General features: G+C 38.1%; 1 protein-coding gene and 1 long non-coding RNA gene across 2 annotated transcripts in view; both read right to left on the reverse strand.

The window, feature by feature from the left end:
- NMU (neuromedin U) overlaps positions 1-11491 on the reverse strand; it is a gene marked incomplete at both ends in the record, with an annotated part of 31191 nt that extends 19700 nt beyond the window's left edge. Inside the window, 2 exons of the mRNA XM_082838068.1 lie at positions 2372-2430; positions 11383-11491. Coding sequence (XP_082694194.1) covers positions 2372-2430; positions 11383-11491 — 168 coding nt within the window. The remainder of the gene's footprint in view (positions 1-2371; positions 2431-11382) is intronic.
- Positions 1-23118, reverse strand: part of LOC309961523 — a 443244-nt gene that overhangs the window by 348654 nt on the left and 71472 nt on the right. The gene's annotated exons all lie outside the window — the stretch shown is intronic.

Genomic DNA, 23118 nt, shown 5'->3' on the forward strand with positions numbered 1-23118 from the left:
ATGAAGGCTATAACTCAACTAGTTAGAGCAGAGAATGCCTTAAGGTAGTAGAACAGCTGTCGCTTCCCAGTGCCCTTCTTTTCTCTCCCTCAGATATGCCCTAAATCTGTGGGTTTATGGGACTAACGCAGGATGGGAGTCCCACCAGATTAGAGGGGCACTGAGTCTCCTCAATCTGTTTTTTTCTTTATCAGTTTAGAGGGTGATGTCGTTGATATGTAAAGCAGTAAATCTATACTCTAACTACCTTGTTACTGGACCTAAAGTTCATGTTTTGAATACAGACCTTCAAACTGAACCACAGAATATAGGAACTCTCTGGTTCAGAGCTACAAATAACAAGGGGTCTTTCCATAGGGCCTTTGCAGCCACGGACTTTTTAAATTACAAGTCATGACCCACCACTGTCCATCCCTTAGTTGATAACTTTTGTCTAGACCAGTATGATGACTCCAGACCAACATGACACAATTCACTAGTTTTTAGTGTTATTTACTGAGTTGTGCAAACTTTGCCAGTCAATTGTCCATAATACTTATTTAAAACATTTAAAAATTTTTTTGTTTTTATTTTTTATTAATTTTTATTGGAGTATGGTTGCTTTACAACCATATGATATGTAAACCATATGGTTGCTTGTGTTAGCCTCCACTGCACAACAAAATGAATCAGCAATACACATACAGATATCCCCTCTCTTTTGGACTTCCCTCCCATTTAGGTTACCACAGTGCATTAGGTAGAGTTCCCTGTGCTATTACAGTATGTTCCCATCAGATGTTTATTTTATACATAGTATCAATAATGTATATGTGTCAATCCCAGTCTCCCGATTCCTCCCACACCACCACTTTCCCCCTTGGTATGGACGGATAAAGAAGATGTGGTACATGTATACAATGGAATACTACTCAGCCATAAAAAGGAATGAAATTGGGTCATTTGTAGAGACACGGATGGACCTATAAAGTGTCATACAGAGTGAAGGAAGTCAGAAGAAGAAAAGCAAATATCGTATAAAACATTTTTTAAATCTCTCTTTTTCTTGGTGATCTACCCTTTTTCAGTGTATGTCTTTTTTTATCTTTATCTTCTCCTCTGCCTTTTTAAATCAGTACTGCCAGTGCTTATTAACATTTTGAAAGAACAAACATGATTGTTAATATTGTTGAGTTTTTCTCTCCTCTCTCTTTTTAATATTTATTTCTGCCCGTATTTTTATTATTTACTTCATTCCTGTTTCTTTGAATTTTCTCTGTTGTTCTTTTCTCCTACATTTTTCAGTTGAATGCTACGCATATTTGTTTTTAAATTTTCTTTTTTCCTGATAAATATATATGAAGTTAAAATTTCTTTCTAGCTACTGTTTTAGTTGTAGCATACAAATTTTGACTCATAATATTTTTATGTCATTCTTTTTCAGTCTAGGGCTATTTACCGAAATTCCACTTATTTTCGTAACAGATGGGATATTTAAGTTATACTTTTGTTAATAGTTTCTAACTTTATTGCATTATGATTGCAAAACATTTAAAATGGATCCTAAGTGATTGAAAACTTTCTTTGTCTTCTAAGACATGGTCTGTTTTTTTTAAAATGCCCCAATTATTCTCAAAAAGAATGTTCATACTGTTTAGTACAGGCTTTTAAAAATATTTCTAATAGTTCAAATTCAAATTTATTAATTGTACTGTTGGGTCTTTGACATATCTACTTGTGTGCTATTTGCTTTAACTATCAGTTTTTAGAGAGGAATATTAAAATAGTCAACTACAAATGTTCATTTATCTATTTTCCCCTGAATTTCTATCAGCTGTTAAATAAATTTTGAGATTGTTCTGTTAATATATATTAATGATGGCTGTACCTTTTTGCTCTGTTGTTCTTTTACCAGCATATAAGATCCTGTTTGTCTGTTAAAATGGTTTGTGTATTTGAATTCTATTTTATCAGATAGTAAGACTGCTACTCCAATTTTCTTGCAGTTTATATTTGCTTGGTATGTCATTTTCTATTCTTAGCCATTTTTTGTTTTCTGCTTTCAGTGTGACTCTTACAGAGATCATATTGCTAAATCTGTTTTAAAAATCCAGCCTGAGAATCTCTTTTAAGGGGTGTATTTTAGCACATTCATATTTATTATAATTACTGTATTATTAGGACATATTTCTGCCACCTTAATTTACCACTTACTGTATTTTTGGTTTCTTCTTCATCTTTCCTTCTTTCACTTGATAAAGAGAATAATTCTGCATTCAGAATGTCAGTAAAATCACAGTTGTCCCAAAGCTCAATTACATTATTTCAGTTCACCATGATAATTTTAAAAAGGGTAAAGTTTCCACTAGTTTGCGTAAGGATAATTCTTTACCTCATTCCACACCTGTAATTCTTGTTCCAGCTGTAATCCTTGAGGCAATATTGGAGCACCTAAAAATAAAGTTTTGGATGATAAAGTTTTGATTTACTTTTGGATGATATTTCTCATTTTTCACTGTACATCACTACCCTCTTACTTCAACTAGATATTTCAACATCTGACTTAGTATAAAGAGACATAATTATTAAATAAACCTTAAAACATTACAAAGACATTACTCTCAAGAGTGAATTTCTTCTATGTCTACACAAAAACTTGTACATGAATGCACATAGCAGCATAATTCATAATAAGCTCAAAGCAGAAACAATGCAGATGTCCATCACCTGGTAAATAGATAAACCAAATGTAGTACATCCACACAATAGAAAATGGTTGGCAATAAAAAGGAATGAACTACTGATATATGCTTCAACAGAGACGAATCTCAAACACATCATGCTAAATCAAATAAGCCAGATGCAAAGGATCAAATACTGTATGAATCCATTCATATGGAATGTCCAGAGAAGGCAAACCTATAGTGATAGAAAGACGAGTGGTTGCTTGGGGCTGATGGTAGGAATGCGGATTGACTGCAAATGGACATAACAGCTCTTTGGGGGGTGATGGAAAATTGTATTGTTGTGATAGCTGCACAAATTTTTTTTTTTTTGGTGGAGATGAAACAATACTTTATTTGTTAAGGAGGAGTAAAAGTACAAAAAGGCTTATATGACAGAACATAAAAAAGTGAGAAATCCATTGTACTTAATTCAGAACGCTTGAAGAATCATCTATGCCACTATGTATGAATAATGCAGGGGTAGAAATTTATTACAGACACATATATTTTGGTTTGGATTTAGTGCTGGACCTTGTATGACTTAAATCTTGTAAAGAATGATATTCAACTAACTGAAATAACATTTTTCAAGTAAGACAATGCCTCCAGGGTATTACCAGTGTGTTCCTGAAACAGAATTTGGATGATGAAGTATCAGATAAAATTTATGTAAATGGCATGATGTTGTAGCACGTTAACTATGATGAGTGAGGATCTTTTTTTTCTTCTGCTTTTTTTCTTCCCAGTTTTACGAAGATGTAATTGACATACAGCACTGAATAAGTTTAAGGTATACAGCATAATGATTTGACTTACAGATATTGTGAAAAGATTATCACAATAAATTTAGTTAATATCCATCACCTCATATAGATACGAAAAAAAATGTTTTTTTCCTTGTGATAAGAACTCTCAGAATATACCGTCTTAACTTTCAAATATACCACAGAGCAGTGTTCACTACAGTCATCATGTTGTATGTTACATCCCTAGTACTTACTCATCTAATAACTGGAAGTTTGTACCTTTTGATCACCTTCATCCAAACTTACCTACCATAAATCACAAATTAATTTAAATTAAAAGACAAATGAAAACTTCTGAAATGTATGAAACATATTTAATAAAATGTGATGGTAAATATCCTTATAATATACAACTCTTTCAAATCAATACAGAAAAGAAAACATTAATAGGCAAATGACTGCCCAACTCCTTAAGTCTACTTAAAAATCACTGAGTTGCAACATAATAAAGGCCATATATGACAAACACACAGCCAACATCATTCTCAATGGTGAAAAACTAAAACCATTTCCACTAGGATCAGGAATAAGACAAGGTTGCCCACTCTCACCACTGTTATTCAACATAGGTTTGGAAGTTTTAGCCACAGCAATCAGAGAAGAAAAAGAAATAAAAGGAATCCAAATCAGAAAAGAAGTAAAGCTGTCACTGTTTGCAGATGACATGATACTATACATAGAGAATCTGAAAGATGCTACCAGAAAACTACTAGAGCTAATCAATGAATTTGGTAAAGTAGCAGGATACAAAATTAATGCACAGAAATCTCTGGCATTCCTATACACTAATGATGAAAAATCTGAAAGTGAAATCAAGAAAACACTCCCACTTACCTTTGCAACAAAAAGAATAAAATACCTAGGCTAAGGAGACAAAAGACCTGTATGCAGAAAACTATAAGACACTGATAAAAGAAATTAAAGATGATACCAACAGATGGAGAGATATACCATGTTCTTGGATTGGAAGAATCAACATTGTGAAAATGACTCTACTACCCAAAGCAATCTACAGATTCAATGCAATCTCTATGAAACTACCACTGGCATTTTTCACAGAACTAGAACAAAAAATTTCACAATTTGTATGGAAAGACCCCGAATAGCTAAGCAAAAGACCCCGAATAGCTAAGCAAAAGACCCCGAATAGCTAAAGCAATCTTGAGAAACAAAAACAGAGCTGGAGGAATCAGGCTCCCTGACTTCAGACTATACTACAAAGCTACAGTAATCAAGACAGTATGATACTGGCACAAAAATAGAAATATAGATTAATGGAATAGTCTAGAAAGCCCAGAGATAAACCCATGCACCTATGGTCACCTTATCTTTGATAAAGGAGGCAAGAATATACAATGGAGAAAAGACAGTCTCTTCAATAAGTGGTGCTGGGAAAACTGGACAGCTACATGTAAAAGAATGAAATTAGAATACTCCCTAACACTATACACAGAAATAAAGTCAAAATGGATTAAAGACCTAAATGTAAGGCCAGACACTATCAAACCCTTAGAGGAAAACATAGGCAGAACACTCTTTGACATAAATCACAGCAAGATCTTTTTTGACCCACCTCCTAGAGTAATGGAAATAAAAACAAAAATAAACATATGGGACCTAATGAAACTTAAAAGCTTTTGCACAGCAAAGGAAACCATAAACAAGACAAAACGACAACCCTCAGCATGGGAGAAAATATTTGCAAAGGAATCAATGGGCAGAAGATTAATCTCCAAAATATATAAACAGCTCATGCAGCTCAATATTAAAAAAACAAACAACCCAATCCAAAAATGGGCAGAAGACCTAAATAGACATTTCTCCAAAGAAGACATACAGGTGGCCAAGAAGCACATGAAAAGCTGCTCAACATCACTAATTATTAGAGAAATGCAAATCAAAACTACAATGAGGTATCACCTCACACCAGTTAGAATGGGCTTCATCAGAAAATCTACAAACAACAAATGCTGGAGAGGGTGTGGAGAAAAGGGAACTCTCTTGCACTGCTGGTGGGAATGTAAACTGATACAGCCACTATGGAGAACAGTATGGAGGTTCCTTAGAAAACTAAAAATAGAATTACCATATGACCTAGAAATCCCAGTACTGGGCATATACCCAGAGAAAACTGTAATTCAAAAAGACACATGCACCCCAATGTTCATTGCAGCACTATTTACAATAGCCAGGTCATGGAAGCAACCTAAATGCCCATCAACAGATGAATGGATAAAGAAGAGGTGGTACATATATACAATGGAATATTACTCAGCCATAGAAAGGAACGAAATTGGGTCATTTGTTGAGATGTGGATGGATCTAGAGACTGTCATACAGAGTGAAGTAAGTCAGAAAGAGAAAAACAAATATCGTATATTAACACATATATGTGGAACGTAGAAAATGGTACAGATGAACTGGTTTTCAAGGCAGAAACAGAGACACAGATGTAGAGAACAAATGTATGGACACCAAGGGGGGAAAGCAGCGGGGGGTGTGATGGTGGTGGGATGAATTGGGCGATTGGGATTGACATGTATACACTGATGTGTATAAAATTGATAACTAATAAGAACCTGCTGTATAAAAAAAAGAGAAAACCTATTTATTAGGTTTATAGACATGTGTGCAATTAAAAAAAAACAAACACTACTGTTACCTTGAAAAAAAAAATTGACCAACTCAATGAAACCTTGTGAATACAATGTTAAAAAGTATAACTATGGGGCTCCCTGGTGGCGCAGTGGTTGAGAGTCCGCCTGCCGATGCAGGGGACACGGGTTCGTGCCCGGGTCCGGGAAGATCCCACATGCCGCGGAGCGGCTGGACCCGTGAGCCATGGCCGCTGAGCCTGCGTGTCCGGAGCTTGTGCTCCGCAACGGGAGAGGCTACAACAGTGAGAGGCCCGCATACTGCAAAAAAAAAAAAAAAAAAAAAGTATAACTGTGAATCATAAAATTTAAATTTAGTATGGAAAGATAAGAATGGAAAATTATATTGAAGCTATGTGGAACTATGTTTATAGACAACAGGAAGAGAAAATAAAAATGTAAATATTGCTTGATAGGATAATGAGATTAGAGGTGGTCTTTTAAATTTTTCATTGTTATGCTAATATAATACCTTTATAAAAACTAAAAATCGTCAAACAACACATTTTTAAAAAATTGTGGTAAAATACACAAAACAGAAAATTTATCATTTTAACCATTTTAAAGTGGACAGTTCAGTGATATTAAGTCAACAAATTTTTAAAACTTTCAGATGGCACCTGAATAAAAGATGTGTTGTCCATTGGTGATTTTAACGTATCTGGAATAGAACTAAAGTCACCACAAAACTTTTTCTGGGAAATTGGCAGATCATAAACATAAAAAATTTATTTTGCTTTATATTAAACCTATTGTTTTACTGCTTCAAAATTCAAATTTACTCACAAGAAAGAGTCAGTTTCATATTAGATTTGGTTTCACAAATGCTGCTCCTGCTATTCATTCTTATCACCAGGAAAAAAAGACTATTTGTGACTAATGATAATATGCTCCAGAAAATAAAGAGTTAAGGTCTCTTAGAAACAATACAAACGTTATCAGTAGAAGTAAATTATAGCAAATTTATATATTCAGGAGAATGTGAAACTTATACCACTGATTGTTAAAGGGGTTTAAAAGCTTTTTATTACATTTGGTAACAAAATTATAGGCTTAGTTGTAAAATCCAGGGTTAACTAACATTGGGAAAATTAACTATACATTACAGTAAACATTTAGAAAATGTTTTTCTAAAATGTTCAATCTAGGTCAATAAAATTGTCTGTAGAAGTAAAAATAATAATAAAATAAAATGTATCATGTCCTTTAACCTTCATACCAACCTTTTAAGTTAGCTATTCTACTTATTCCCATTTTAAGATGAGGAAATTGAAGGAAGGAAAGATTAAGTAATTTGTCTCAGGTCACCAAAATATATACATGGCAGAAGCAGATTTCAAACCAGACTCCAAATCCTGACAGATTTTTTTTTCTAATTCTACCACTTTTCAGATGTCTTGCCTTGAGTGCACAAAAATTTGTGCTAGTATTTAATCTATGTTCTAATAATAGTAATAGTATTTCGCTACATTTTCTGTACCCAGCATTAGAAGTAACTTACAGGGGTCATGTAGTCCATAGTAGAGAGTTGATTTGTTTGGATCCCCTTTCATGGGACAGCTATTCAAGGTGGACAAATGAACTTACACACTTCTCAATTAAATATTTCCCACCCTAGCACAAATGTATATCCCAAAGTCACTGTTGTCTGGTGGATATTACTTTGAGCTGATTCTGTTTTCAGGAGGGGATAAAGCTTCTCAAATTTTCATGCAAAACACCTGGTGATCTTACTTAAATGAGCTTCTGATTCAGTCATTCGGGGACAGGCCCAAGAGTCTGCATTTCTAGCAAGCTTCCTGGTGATACCTGATACCGATGCCGCTGGTCTATGAATAACTGTGAATAGCCAGGGGGAGTGAGCACCGTATTGTAGAAAGAAACAGAGGATGCCTCTTATTTGACAGAACTAGGGAGCTCAAATAAACATTTTAGGTGTAACCTTTTTAACAAGTCTGAATATTTCCAAAAGGGGTATATGAATGTTGTCATGAAAAAAATCTAAAATCCATAGGCCCATTCCTTACAGCTTGGATGCATTACTCATCTGTTTTTACTAAGAGTGCACAGCTTTGAAAAATAGGAAGGTAAAAGAAAGAGGAATGGAGGGAGAGAGCAGTATTTGATTGAAGAGAACCAGAGTCAAGTATGATGCAGGGAAATGCACAAGGAATTCCACGTGTTGGATTCGGTCTTCACCTGCCTGTACTTCTGATTTCTCCACTCAAGGTACCATGGTTAATCTCTGTTTGACAGGTCATTCCTGTTTAAAGAATACAGTTTCCTATTATTTCTTCTCCTGACCAACCCCCATCCTCCAGTAAAAGTGGAAGCTCCCCCTCCCTACTGCCTTACCAAGAGCATGGAGAGTTTGCCTCCTTCCATGTCCCCAAGCTTGCATGGGCCACACCAAAATTGCCATTATGTCTAACCTAGTCCCAAGCACTTATATAATCGAAAGGGGTTACTTTGGGGCTCTTACACGAAACACAGTCTCAGGGTAAAAAGGTTAGAGAAGCCAAAATTTCAAAATGTTTATCTATAATTTATAGAAAACCATTAACATTCTATGACTGAATCCAAACATAAGGGAAAAATTTTCCCCCTTTGTCTATTTGTTAACTGAAGTTGATGTGATTTTCCTCTCAAGATACCCCAGATGTGGGCTTTATACTAATCAAATAGCCATACTAGATACTTTCGCAAGTATTGTCAGGGACGGTGCCGCTGTCATCTACAGCCTAAAAACTGCACTGTTTTTGATCAATCAGTTTCAAGTTAAGTGAAATCTTTAGTCTTACACTGTACAATCTAACTAATGCAAATAATATGGATAGACAGCTTGTGATCCGTAAATATATCATGTGTAAGAGAAAGAAAAACAGACTTGATTATTCTAAAAGTGGTATCAATTTTCTTTTCTCATTGCTAGTACTTAACTAGTGTAGTGTTTGGAAGTCAGAAACTGTTACTGCTGACTGAATTTTAGGAATTATTCCATGAATAAGGGCCTGAGTAGGAAAAGACACTTCTCAATTTAGTCTTGGGCACTTGATCACTTATTGTCAGGGGCCACATCACGCGACAGTTTGTTGCAGATATACAAATGTGCCCCTCTTTCAGGAAATGTCCTTCTTTATTTTAATGTTCTCTGAATAGTAAACCATTTCCAGCCACCGAATCTGTGGCTGGTCCTTTACCTTCCCATTGCTATTTTATGCTCTGCTAACTCATTTTTGCCAAGGACGTTGTACTTATTGACATGGTTTTTTTTTCCTCTGGCATTGTGGCATTTGCTTTGTTGTTTTTCAATACATCCACTTGCGTGTTGCGTAACGATTAATCTTGGTAGATTATCTCCCAGTTTTGCTTATGTATGTCATGCTTCCCCTCCAGTGCTATCTTTAGGGTCTCAGGACTAGGGCAGATCAGACTAGGAAAAATTCACCCTCTTCCCTCCCCATCACATTTTTAGAGAGATAAAATTAAGTTTTTGGTATCAAGAGCAGATCTGAAGGGGAAAGAAGACAGAAAAGGGTAGTCTATGGGGTCTCTGTGTAGGGAAAGAGGTATCTCATCCCTTTGCTTGAGAAATATTGGGGATATTTATGAGATGATTGGTCAACCACCAGATATGCTCTTTTGAAAATAAAACCCAAGACTTGCCTTTTTTAGAAATCAGCTGCTGCTTTCTATAGTTTCTGCTCAATCACCAGAAGACTGAAAATTCCCCTGCCTCCCCACCAAAAAGAAGTTACCTCCCACTGATGCAAAAATCACTGCAAGCATATAGTACGTAACATGCATGGAAAGTACATTTGCTTTACAGAGGAAAAAAAATAAACTATGATTATCTGCTTCCTTAATAAGGTAAATAAAAATTACCAAACTAATTTTACCAATAAACGATTAATATTACTTTGCATAAGTCATGCTGTAGCACTGCTGAATATGTGATGGAGAAGGTTTAGGTCTCCTAGCTTCTGACTGCTTAGATTTCATAGCCAAATTACCTTGCTTTTCAAGCACGGGTGTTCCCACCTCCCTACGTCTCCAGTTCCTTAAGGAAAGGGGGAAAACAATGAAAGGACAGAAAAAAAAAAATTAGGAAAAGAATAATAGTTTCAGTTCCCCCACCTCTACCTGAAGGCTGGGCTACGTGCTAAGAAAGGTCCCTACAGTTATGGTTTCAAGTCCCTAACATTCCGAGCAATGATGAAACAGTCAGCCCTCCTTTATCCTACTGACAGGAAGGAGAGCAGACGGAAACTAAGAGGACCTGCTGAGAAGCTAGAAAATTCATGATCTTAGTAGGTCAGTGGCTGTCACTGGAGGGGCCCTGGCTCAGAGCTGGGAGATGAGGGATGGTCCCCTCAAGGTACCTGGAAAGGTAACCTTAAGGGAACAGGGAAGTGATCGCTCCACTGGAACAAGTTGCATCTGCTCTACACTGTCTCCCAAGCTTCAGACACCCCTTCCTGACCTTGCTTTTGCTTTTCCCACACCTTTCCTCTAAGCAAAGCTCAGGAAGTCCCTACTGTTATCAAACCACATCTGCCTTCACTGACTTTAGCTGTAGCACTGACTGAAAGCCCGGCTTGCATATTTGCTTCTCCAACTCCGCATTGTAAGAAGGTCTCTATTCCTTTTCCTGATCTGGTCCCTGAAAACCTATGAGGCACAGAGCTGACTCTTTCCCCATCTATACGGCCAGAACGGGGCATGTTATTGCTCGGGATTATCTGCACAGACAGGAACTCATTCACCAAGGAAGTTGAGCACTTTGCAAGTTGACCTCGCATCAGCAGGGGAAGTATCAAACCTACTCTAGTTTTGCTTCACTGTCAATCCCTCCAGTGATTGCAGTCAAAGGAAAAGCATTTTCATTTTCACTGTTTTAACTCCCATTACCCGAGGGAGCCCTACAAGTTTCCACCGACCTCAGGCTGCCCGGCCTGGGGATTTAGGCCAGGCCCAGTTCCGCGCTCGAGCCCGGACACTGGCACCTGCGCCGCTGGCTGCCCTGGGGCGCCGACCCGCTCCTGTGATTAAGAGCGAGAACCTGGGGAGCCCTGCGGCACGAGGGGGTGGCAAATCTCAGAAGCCAAGAGAAGAGGCAAAAAAGGGAGGGAAGAGAGCGCGGCGATCACAGCGGGGAGGAGTGGCGCGGGACCAGGCGGTGGCGCGGGTGCCCTGGGAGGCACGGGGTCGGCTTACCTCCGCAGGTGTCCGCGCAACAAGACAGCAGTAGTAGCAGGAGGAGCGGGGACGCAGCGGCCACCTGACCGGGGGGCGGCCCGGGGCGACGGCTCGCGGCTCGCAGCATCCCGGGACCCTGCACGGCACCGGCCCGCGCTCCAAGCGATGCTCTGCGTCCCTGGCGCGCTGTTCGCCCAGTTCGGCCGCCAGACTGACCCACCCGCACTCTGCCAACTTTTAAATCTCGCGGACACGTGGGCTGAGGCGGCGAGGTCCCCGCGCGCGTCACCTACCCGCCCCCGGCCTCCCTCGCGTCACTCCCAGCCCGCTGCCGGCTCCCGCGCCCCCTTCACAAGTTTCTGACTCAGAGTACCACTCATTTTCGTCGCCCCCACCCTAGGGTCTCTGGGACAGATGAGAATGGAATTAAAACGAGGCGAGTCTCTTCCCTTCTTTGGAAGCAATGAATGGGAGCTGGAGGGAAATGGCAAGCCAGGCGGCCCGAAGAGGCTGGGATGCCGGTTTTTACGCTGGACGGTGGCGATGCTCTGCCCGGGACACCCCTTATGCACCTTCCTCGGGAAGCCTTCTCTGCCCCTCCCTCCTGTCCTAGCGCTCCAGTCACCACCTCGGTGCAAGCACCTCTGTTCTGTTCCCTTGCTCATCCTCAGCTCCTGGCCCAACGCCCGGGGCACGTTAGAGCAACACAGGTTCATGGAGGTGGTGTTCCCCAAATTCCTACCTGGTCTGAGACCTTTTAGGGAAAAGCAGTTGTCTGTTAAAGACGGTTAAGAAGAAAGGGCTGCTGAGGTTTGACCACACCACATTTATAACAGTTCTAGAAGGTCTCTGGCTGTCCTGTGGAATTCCAGTCCTAAGGTAACTCCCTTTCGTATGCATTTCTCCTGCTGTCACTCCCTAGCTGTTGCATTCTGATTTCCAGAGTGACCTGACTTCTGCTATCCCTCTCCATACTTTCCTTCTTACGCGGAAACATCCACGAAGCAGCCTCCTCCAGGGCACCAGCTGATACAGTTTTAATTTCCTTCTCCAGAAAGATGGAAGACTGATCTTGTTTGAACTCCTTTTGAAAGGAACGCTGAGGAAAGGGTAGAAAAGGAAGTACATTAACATTTCTTAAGGGACATCTTTATGTCAGGCACTTTCCCCGTGCTATTTCATTTAAAATGCACAGCACCTCTGGGATATGAAAGTATTATGATTCTCATTTGATGATGCTTAGAGATATTAAACAATCTAAGGGTATCAGCATGTGAGGGACCCGCTGGCCTTTCTACTCTCTGAAGGTGCTTCTCCTCTAAATCAGGGATTTTAATGTATTAGAACATGCACTGTGCAACCCACCATATGCAAGACATGTCCTTAAGAATACAACATTTAGCAATCTTCCTAAAGGAAATCACAATTTAATAAAGGACCCCAAACCCACACTCAAATAGCTGTATTACAAGGCCCATTGGGATGGTGCTCTGGCAGAAATACAGAGAGGCAAGAGAATAACCCTGATAGATAAAGTGAAAAAAGAATGCCTACCACTTTAAAGTTCCTTGTACCCATGAAGCATGTGAACAAGGCCAGATTACAGAGTCTGGTCCAGGTTCAAAGATGGATGAGAAGAGATTTGAGTCAAGACTGTGTGTACCTTGATTTATCCCCAAAGTAGTAAAAAAGTAGTGCAAAGACTGTAAATGAAATAAGGATGTTGGCCGGGGGAAGAAGGCTCTGGTTTCCCATTGCCTTCTTTTGTCCCCTGGAGGCGCAGTGAAAGATCACTAGTCTCAGCCACTTGTGTGGGGTGAGCTGTCAGTGAGAGCAGAAAAACCTGAAAATAGTGGGCTTGATGCTTTTTATACCCCCAGCAGGTCAGGAGAAGAAATGACTTGTGTATTACGAGGTTTCTTCCTGAATGAATCAGGCTGCTCCGGATGTTCCTGTACAGGGCCCTTGGTACACATATGTAAGAGTTTTCTGAGTTATATACCTAGGAATAGAGTTATTAGGTCATAGGGATATCTAGTTAAACACTGGATTGTTTTCCAATATGTTGTACCAATTTACACTTCACTAGCAGCGCATGAAGTTTCCATTGCCGCACATCCTTGCAAAAACCCTTGCCACCCTGGTGGGTGTGGTATCTCACTGTGGATTTAATTTGCAACTCCCACTACTAATGAGGATGAGTATCTTTTCACAGATGTATTGGCCATTATTGTTTTCTCTTCAGTGAAATGTCCATTTATCTCTGTTGCCCATTCTTCCCCTTTGGGTTGTTAGTTTTTTTCTTACCCATTATAGAAATGCTTTATGCATCTGGAGCTTTTGTTGGTTAACCGTGTGGCAACTATTTCCTCCCTCTATGTGGCTTTTCCTTTTACTCACTGTATATGAGTTGTTATTTTGAAGAAATGCTTAAGAACTGCTTAAAATGACTTGCAGACAAATGGTCGTGCTATTGTGTGACTTGGATGATAAGAGAAGATGGATGAGGGAATGAGGGAAAATAGATACTTTATTTACCTAGGAGCTAAGTGGGGCGGGGGTGGGGTGTGGAATTCCACAAATATCTAAATGGGAGGAAGCTGATTCCCAAGGTTCCCTTTTGTCCAAATATTCCAAAGAAGCAAGATCCCAGATCTCTACAGTGGAGGCTTAACAATTTAGTTAGGAACATTCCAATCTGTATTTAGTTCACATTCATCTAACATGAGCTTATACATCAGTATCTACCACCAGGTATAGTGCAGCATCTAATGCATTCCTACTTACTCTGTTCAAGACTGAAAGTTTGATTCTTGGTACAATGCTGATTCCTCTCACCTATTTATCTCTTGCAAATTGGCAACTGGACTGTGCTTTCTGTTTACAACCTGTAAGAATGAAGGCTAAATTAGATCATGGACCTACAGATTAGTGAGACCTGCTAGCTTGTGACAGGGGTATCTAGAAAAGTCATCACGGAGAGCATTAGGAAGCAGGGGATGGTTGAATGTCAGGAGAATGGGAGAGTCAGCAACAGATGGAAACTCAGGCAGGCAGTAGTTGGCAATAGCTAAGTCTAGTGAAGTCTAATAAAGAGACCCAGCTTTAGGAGCTGAGAGTAGGGGCAAGATCTGGAAGATTTAGGAGTTCTAGGCAAGATAGCCATGCATTCCTTCAAATATTAATTGAGCACCTTCTAGGCTCCATTCTAGAAGCTTGGGATATAGCAGAGACCAAGTCAGTTAAAGTCTCTGCCTTCATGGAGTTGACAGATTTTCAAGGAGGGGTAGATAATAAGCAAGGAAAGAGAACAATTTCAGATAGTAGTAAATACTATAAAGAAAACAGGGTAATGAAATGATAGAAGGTGACTGGGAGTTGGGGGAAAGATACTTGACACAGGATTATCTAGGGTTGCCTCTCTGAGGGGATGATATGACAGGCCTGAAAGATAAGAAGAAACCAGAAAGATCTGTGAAAAAAGAGCCTCAGGCAATGGGACCATCAAGTGCAAAGGCCCTGGGGCAGGAACTGAAAGAAATGCCAAGCCTGAAGTTTCCAGGAGCAGAAGGAAGCCAGTGTAACTGGCACAGAACTGGTACAGAGTGAGTAAGTGGAATATGCGGAGCTGATGCTGGGAAGTAGGCAGGGTGGGGTCCTGATCACTGAAAGGTCTTAGAGACCATGGGAAGGAGTTCAATTTTTTTCTCTAAGTAAAATGGGAAGTCTTTGAAGGATTTTAAGTAGAAGAGTGAGATGATTCGATTTACATTTGCAAAACATCACCCTGGCTTCAGTGGAGAACAGACTGTGGAGGACCCCAGTAGAAGCAGGGAGAACATGGTAGAAGTCCACACCAGAGCCATAAAACTGGAGGAAGTACTGATGCATGCTACAAAATGGATGAACCTTGAAAACATTATGCTAAGTGAAAGAAGTCAGACACAAAAGGTTTCAAATGGCATGATCCCATTTATACGTAATATGCAGAAGAGGCAACTCCATACAGACAGAAAATAGATCAGTAGTTTCCAGGGGCTGGGAAGAAAGAAGAGTGACTGCTAATAAGAATAGAGGATTCTTTTTAGGGGCATTCCTTTTAGGGTGATAAAAAGTGTGCTGGAATTAGACAGTGATGATGTGAATATACTAAAAATCATTGAAGTGTACACTTTAAAAGGATAAATTTTATGGTATGTTAATCACATCTCAATTTAAAGAAAAAAAGAAAGAAGTTCAGGCCAGATACGATGATGATGACCTGTGGCAGAGGATGGTGGCAGCCTCTGCAATTTAGTACAAGTAAAATTTGTCTATTTTTGGCATTAAATATCCAAATTTTGTTATTTAACAAATAACAGTACAAAATAACAAATTTTGTTATTTAACAAATAACAGTCCTGGATGTTCTTGGTAACTATGAAATCCTCCTCTAGAACTTTGTGAAGGCATTCGTCTAAGACATGTCTGTATCAATGACATGTCTGTATCATGCTATAGTCATTAACTAATTTTTTCAGGGCAGAAAATATATACTTCATAAAACCCAGATGGAGAATGTTGGTCTTAATAGTCACTTTGATAGAACTGTTATTTATGAATAGCATCATTATATAAATAATGGCAAGTGGATTTTGTGATGACCTGTTCTAAACGGTTTATAGGACACTCACTCATTCAGGAAACATTTATTAAGCCAGTGTCACCTGTAAGATTTATAGACTAACAAGATGCTGAAAACTCTGCATCTTGTTTTATCTTTTCTAAGACCACCTGTACCTTGTCATGCATCTTCCCAATTTTCTGTTACTTGCTGCTTAAGTTCATGCAGGATGATCCACTTAGAAATACCACCCTAATATCAAATTTGAAATTTAGAGAAAAGTTTTTGCTTAAGGGTATCTAATACTGAAGAGTAAAGTTCTGTTGAGATTATGGAAGTTAAAAGCAAACTGCTCCAAAGACTCAATTTAGCCTTTGGTCTCTAAATAGAATTCAGGGGAGAAGCCAACTGTGGGGTTACAGAGCACAGGTTCAAGGCGAGAGGGTCATTTGTGGCAATTACAAGAAAATGACCAAATGATTGGGGGTCTATTTGCTTCTGAAGATGGGTATCTATTATTTAGTGACAAGGATACTTTTCAGCTCTTTCCACAAACAACTTTGGCAGCTGGATGAAATTACCAGTTTATAACTTGAGTTTGCCTTCTCTTTGAACAATAGTATTTCATACATTTTATAATAACTCCAATAATCCTAACTTTTCCTTTTCCCATCTGTGCCTTCAAACTAGGTGGATATCGACCTCTCTGCTTCCAGGAAAATCTCTCGACTCAGAAAGACTTTTGGATGAACTACAGTGTACTGAGAAATCAACGCAGGAAAGACACTCTTCTAAGAGACAAGAAAAGAATAATGAATACAAGAAATGGAGGACCACAGACCACATACATCTACATTTCTTAAGGCTTTCTGTTGTAGGATAATTAACTTTGCCCTGATAATGATGTAGCAGCTCACAAAATTTAAGAAATGCAACATCATCCTTTACAGGAGAGGGAAACTCTTCTTATTTTCTCTAATTATTTGATAAAATTTATTTTAAACAGTTTACAGGAATAAAAGTCCTTCCGCTTGAGGTTGTTTTTCAGGTTCATCCGATGCACATAGTAAGTGAGATGTGGACTAATGGTGAATAAAAGATTTGTATGTTCAAGAGACATTCTTGCTAATGTCTTTGCACAAGGATCTAGCTTTCATCTCTTCAATCTCTTGCATTTAGGAGGAGCTGTGGGTGGAGATACTGTTGGTGAATTCTCTAAGTACAGGCCAGAGAAGGTTGCCATGCAGCCTGAAAGCAGCATAGATTTATTGCAGAGAGACTTTAGAGATAAATTCCTTTTGAGAAAAGTAATAAGAGAATTTCTTAAAAAGCAAAAAGTCAATAACTTTTTGCAGTTACACTGGTGCCCACAGGGCTAGATTTTCACATGATAGATGTTCCGAGGGTAAAGCCATTATAGAAATGCAGCACTGTTATTACTAATTTGAAACATGACGTTAAAAAAAATTCCAATCCGTTGAAGGCAGAACCTTTCGCTGTTCCTTAAATTGCAATTAAAATATTTATACACACTAATGAAAGATTTATTAGATTTTCTTGACATGCTTATGAATCACATCTTGGCAAAGCTGGCAGCAAAACAGATACTTCCAGACACAGGAAGTTTTATAAAAATGGAACCTAAAATTAAATGACAGTTAAAAAATACAAGGATAAAGTAAAATTTATTATTTCTACACAATAAGTTGTACAACAATTTTTTATCACTAGACTGGTTTTTCAATCTATTTAAAAATCAGTCAAAACAATTATATTTTCTAAAGACATCTGTATTTATGAAAAAATATGTAATTTCTTTACATAGGTGTGTTCAAATAAAATTTTTTACTGCATTTGGTCAAAGGTAATTGAAAGAAAGGAAAAGAAAATTGATATTATTTGATCTTTTAAAAAATGCTAAAATAAAATAATCAAAAGAGACCTGGAATGAGTTTCTGAATATAAAAAGAAGCACCATTTCAGTTAGTATCATAAAAGGAGTAATGACTACTCATTTTATCTCTAGTGTCTCAAATACTTTTAGCTCTGATTTTTTAAGTGGACCATAACAGATAACTTGAGTTTGCTCAATGTATATGGATGTATGTCATGTTGTACATGGATGTATGTCATGTTGCTCTAAATTAAATACTAGAAATTTAAGACATTTCTGAGAAGAATAAAATTAGTCAATGTTGAGTAGTTCATTCTCTTTATTCATCTATGAAGTGATCAAATCCCTTTTTCTCAAAAATTAATCACAGGTCCTTTTTTTATGTTTTCACCCATTAGTACATATGTAAGCTACTTTCAATCTTGAGTTTCAACCCTGATTTCAGAGTTTTTAAACAGCTTAAAGGGAAAAAGCAGAAGTAGGCAAAATAATAGATTTACTTCTTAGAGAAAACTGAAAAATAAAATTAAGGCAATCATTGCCTTAATTCAGTGTGTTTCCAAGCAGATCAACCCTGATATTCTCATCATGACATCCATATGTTTAATGGTTTAACTACCACTTGATTTGTGGCAATTGTAGTTGATCAATAAAAATAATTTGATCTTCTTTTTCTCATCCTTCTATCCTCCTGTACTTTTATTCTCTTTAAAAATATACCAAAGAATTGCCTTCAACTCCTTTCCTATCCTACCACATTATACTCTATCATATAATAGAGACCTTCAGGAATGTTGAGTAAATTCTACATTGGGCAAAGCACTCAAGGCAAATGTGTTACATAATTGATGATGTCTCCCTTCCCAGATCCCTGGATAGTAAATAGCACCCTCTTCCTCTCAGCACTTCCCGTCTCCTTTACACACCTTTTTCTCCTTAACACTTATTACCACCTGACATCATAGTTTGTTTTTTTATTTGTCTCCCTTTGCTAGGAGAATACCAACTCAGGTTTTTAATCCTTTTATCCTTTTAAAAACACTTATGGTCACTTTCATATTGTTCTATAACTCAAGTTCTCGGTGTTAAGAGTACTTGGCATGCAATAAGCACAAAAATATGTATACATGAATAAGGAAAATAAAAAACTGATCTATAAAACTTTCATTTATAATAGTGTACAACCTTTAAGCATATATCTACTGTATAAATGGTGATACACCCTATAACTATGTTGGAATGATAAAGCGATCTTTCATTGTCCTGGGTTCTGTTTCCTATTCTGACCTAGTGAGTGTGGGAGACTTGAGAAGATGGAATTTATAAAGAAAAGAGTCAATCAGCATATGGTAGAAAATAAACATAAATATAGAAATGCTGTTAGACACTGGGATTATGTAACCAGGAGAGCAAGAATTCTTGGAGGCAGTATGACCTCATGATTGAGAACTTGAGCAGAGGACCTAGACAATCTAGCTCTTGATTCAGAGCAGCACCACCTACTGGTAGCAAGACGTTGCAATACTAATTGACCTTTGAAAGATCCAGTTTTGATTATCTGTAAACTAAGAGTGCATAAATTTTTTTTGCCTGCATAACATCCCTTCCTTTTTCTGTAAGAATCTCACATGATTCAAGGATTGATCCCTGAATTTGCCTCAGAGCTATAGCAAAGGCTTTCTCTTTCTCTGTGAGTCTGACATACATGGACCATGTGGGTTACCACATGCAGAGAGGCTGTCTTGGAATGATACCAAGTAGCCATGAGAAATGGAGAGACAGAGAAAGAGAGAGAGAGATGGAAATTGTTATATATGCTGACATCTGGCCAGGCCTGAAGCCAGGTCATCCTTTGATGTTCAGAGTTAAGTAAATCAAAAATTTCCATTTCTCTTTTAAGTTGGGATTCTTACATTTGCAACAGTGACCGGCACGAAATAAGTGCACAGTAAGTTTTACTATGCTGGTGATGACTAACAAGTAGATGAGGAAGAGAAATCATTAAATAGAAGAGAGGGTTTTGAAAACTTCTTCTAAAGTTTTACTCCATTTTTGTGTATTTCATAATGAAGACTGTCAATGCCAAGAATAGGAAGAACAGACACAAGAAGGAGAATTCATTTACTTCCATGAAACTTTCAAGATTTAGACCCACCAATTTTTCAGGAAGGCAGAAGGAGGAGATGGGACAAATGACTACAACGGTCTTTTACCATCCAGACCTCTTCCTAAACACACAGCCCAGGCTCTCATAAAGTTTATAAACTTTTTATTTTGAAATAATTATAGATTCACAAGAAGTTGCCAAACAATTTACAGAGAAGTCCTATGTGTTCTTTGCTTATTTTCTCCCAAAGGTAATTTCTTGTATAATTATAGAACAATATCAAAATCAGGAAAGTGACATTGGTACAATCCATAGAGCTTATTCAGATTTCACCAGTTTTACGTGTACTTGTGTGTGTGTGTGTGTGTGTGTAGTTCTATGTAATTTGTGGTTCTATGCAAATCTGTGCAATTTATGAATTGCACAGATTCTTATAACCACCATCACAATCAAGACACAGAGCAATTCCATCACCACAAAGCTCCCTTGTACTACCCTCTTTTAGCCATACTCACCCCCTCTCCTCACCCCTAACTCCAGCAGCCACCTGCTTTTCCTTTGTTATTTTAAGAATGTTACATAAATGGAATCGTATACTATGTTACCTTTGGAGAATGTCTTCTCCCCCACACTCAGCATAATTCCCTTGGGATCCATTTAAATTGTTATATATTACCAGGAGGTTGTTCCTTTTTATTATATTACATTTAACCATTCACCTACAGAAGGGCATCCAGTTTGGGGCTATTGTGAATAAAGCTGCTGTGAACATTTGCATACAGTTTTTGTGTTGATATAAGTTTTCACTTCTGTGAGATAAATGCCCTAGAGTGCGATTGCTGGGTCATATGGTAAGTGCTTATTTAATTTTATAAGAGATTGACCAACTATTTTCCAGAGTAGCAGTACCATATTACTTTCCCATCAGCAAAGAGTGATCCAGTTTCTCTGTATCCTTTCCAGCATTTGATGTTATTGTTATTTTTGATTTTATCTCAGCCATTCTGATGGGTGTATAGTGATATCTTGTTGTGGGCTTAATTTGCACTTTCCTAATAGCCATTGATGTTGTGCATCTTTTCACTTGCTTGTTTGCCATCTGTATGTTCTCTTCAGTGAAATGTGTGCTAATGTCTTCTGCCCATTTTCTAATTAGACTGAGTTTTGAGAGCTCTCTCTGTATTCTAGATACAAGGTCTTATGTTGAATATGTGATTCACAAACATTTTCTTCCAGTTTGCAGCTTGGCCCTCCTCCTCCTCATAAAGAGCAAAATTTTTAATTTTTTGAAACTAGAATATTTTAATTTTTATTAAAAATTTTCATTGAGGTATAACTGATGTACAATATTATATGTTTCAGGTATACAACATAGTGATTCACAATTTTTAAAGGTTATACCCCATTTATAGTTATTATAAGATATTGGCTATATTACCTGTGTTGTACAATATATCCTTGTAGCTTACTTATTTTATACATAGTTGTTTGTAACTCTTAATCCCCTACCCCAACTTGTCCCTCCCCTCTTCTCTCCCCACTGTTAACCACTAGTTTGTCCTCTATATCTGTGAGTCTGTTTCTTTTTTGTTATATTCACTAGTTTGTTTTATCTTTTAGATTCCACATAGAAGTGATATCACACAGTGTAAAAATTTTAATTTTGGTTAGATGCAATTTATCACATTTCTCCTTTTATGAGTCATGCCTGTGGTGTCAAGTCTGAAAGCTTTTTGCCCAGTGCTAGGTTCTGAAGCTTTTCTCTTAAATATAAAAGTTTTATATATATATATATATATATATATATATTTTTTTTTTTTTTTTTTTTTTTTTTTTTTGCGGTACGCGGGCCTCTCACTGTTGTGGCCTCTCCCGTTGCGGAGCACAGGCTCCAGACGTGCAGGCTCAGTGGCCATGGCTCACGGGTCCAGCTGCTCCGCAGCATGTGGGATCTTCCCAGACCGGGGCACAAACCCGCGTCCCCTGCATTGGCAGGCGGACTCTCAGCCACTGCGCCACCAGGGAAGCCCCTGAAAGTTTTATATTTTTGTATTTTATTTTTAATTAAGTCTGTGATTATTTTTAAGTTAATTTTTACATAAAGTATAAAGTTTAACTCAAGTTCTTTGTTTTTTCTTTCTTTCTTTTTTGCCTATGGATGTCTAACTGCTCCAGTACTGTTTTTTGAAAAAGCTCTCATAAATTTTTTTTAACAGTTTTTTAAATATTTATTTTATTTATTTGTTTTTGGCTGCATTGGGTCTTCGTTGCTGCATGCAGGTTTTCTCTAGTTGCTGTGAGCAGGGTCTACTCTTCATTGCAGTGTGTGGGCTTCTCATTGCAGTGGCTTCTCTTGTTGCAGAGCCCCGGCTCTAGGCGCGCAGGCTCAGTAGTTGGGCTTAGTTGCTCCGCGGCATGTGGGATCTTCCCGGACCAGGGCTCGAACCCATGTCTCCCGCATTGGCAGACGGATTCTTAACCACTGTGCCACTAGGGAAGCCCTATCATAAACTTTTAAGAATATTAAGTTGCCTTTGATTGTGTTTTCATCCTTTTGGTATTATTTTAAAAGCTGTTCAGAAAGTGGGATAACCACTTTTTATTCAAAGTCAATTTAGGATAATATTGTTTGCTTTGATTAGATTTTACTGTATCTGCAGCCTCTGAAAGCCATTTTTTCTAACAGATCAATTGCATCTCATTACATCTCAGGAAAGGGAACAGCAGCGGCGCCCCCCCGACTGCCCCGCAAAAAAAAAAAAAAAAAAAAAAACAGAAATGCTGTGAACTTTTCCAGACCAGAGAAAAATGCTGCTTGTAAAAGTAATAATATCCATGTCCCAAGGGTCCCATCATTTAGCCTAGTTTCTTCCTCTTCAACAAAACCTGGCATTTTTATGGGAATTAATGCGATCACAAGAAAAATCAACACCTCAAGCATTACATGGAAACTGTTTTCAAAAAGCCCATGTAAGGAATAAGTCAGTAAACTGTTTCCAAAAAGCCCATGTAAGGAATAAGTCAGTAAACTGTTTCCAAAAAGCCCATGTAAGGAATAAGTCAGTTTACAGTAAGCGTAGATCAAAACATATGCTGGGACAAGACCTCATTTTCAAGAAAACATACTCCGGTTGGAACTTGAAAATGTCA

This window comes from Leucopleurus acutus, assembly GCF_964270905.1.
Source record: "Leucopleurus acutus genome assembly, chromosome: 4".
NCBI lineage: Eukaryota > Metazoa > Chordata > Mammalia > Artiodactyla > Delphinidae > Leucopleurus > Leucopleurus acutus.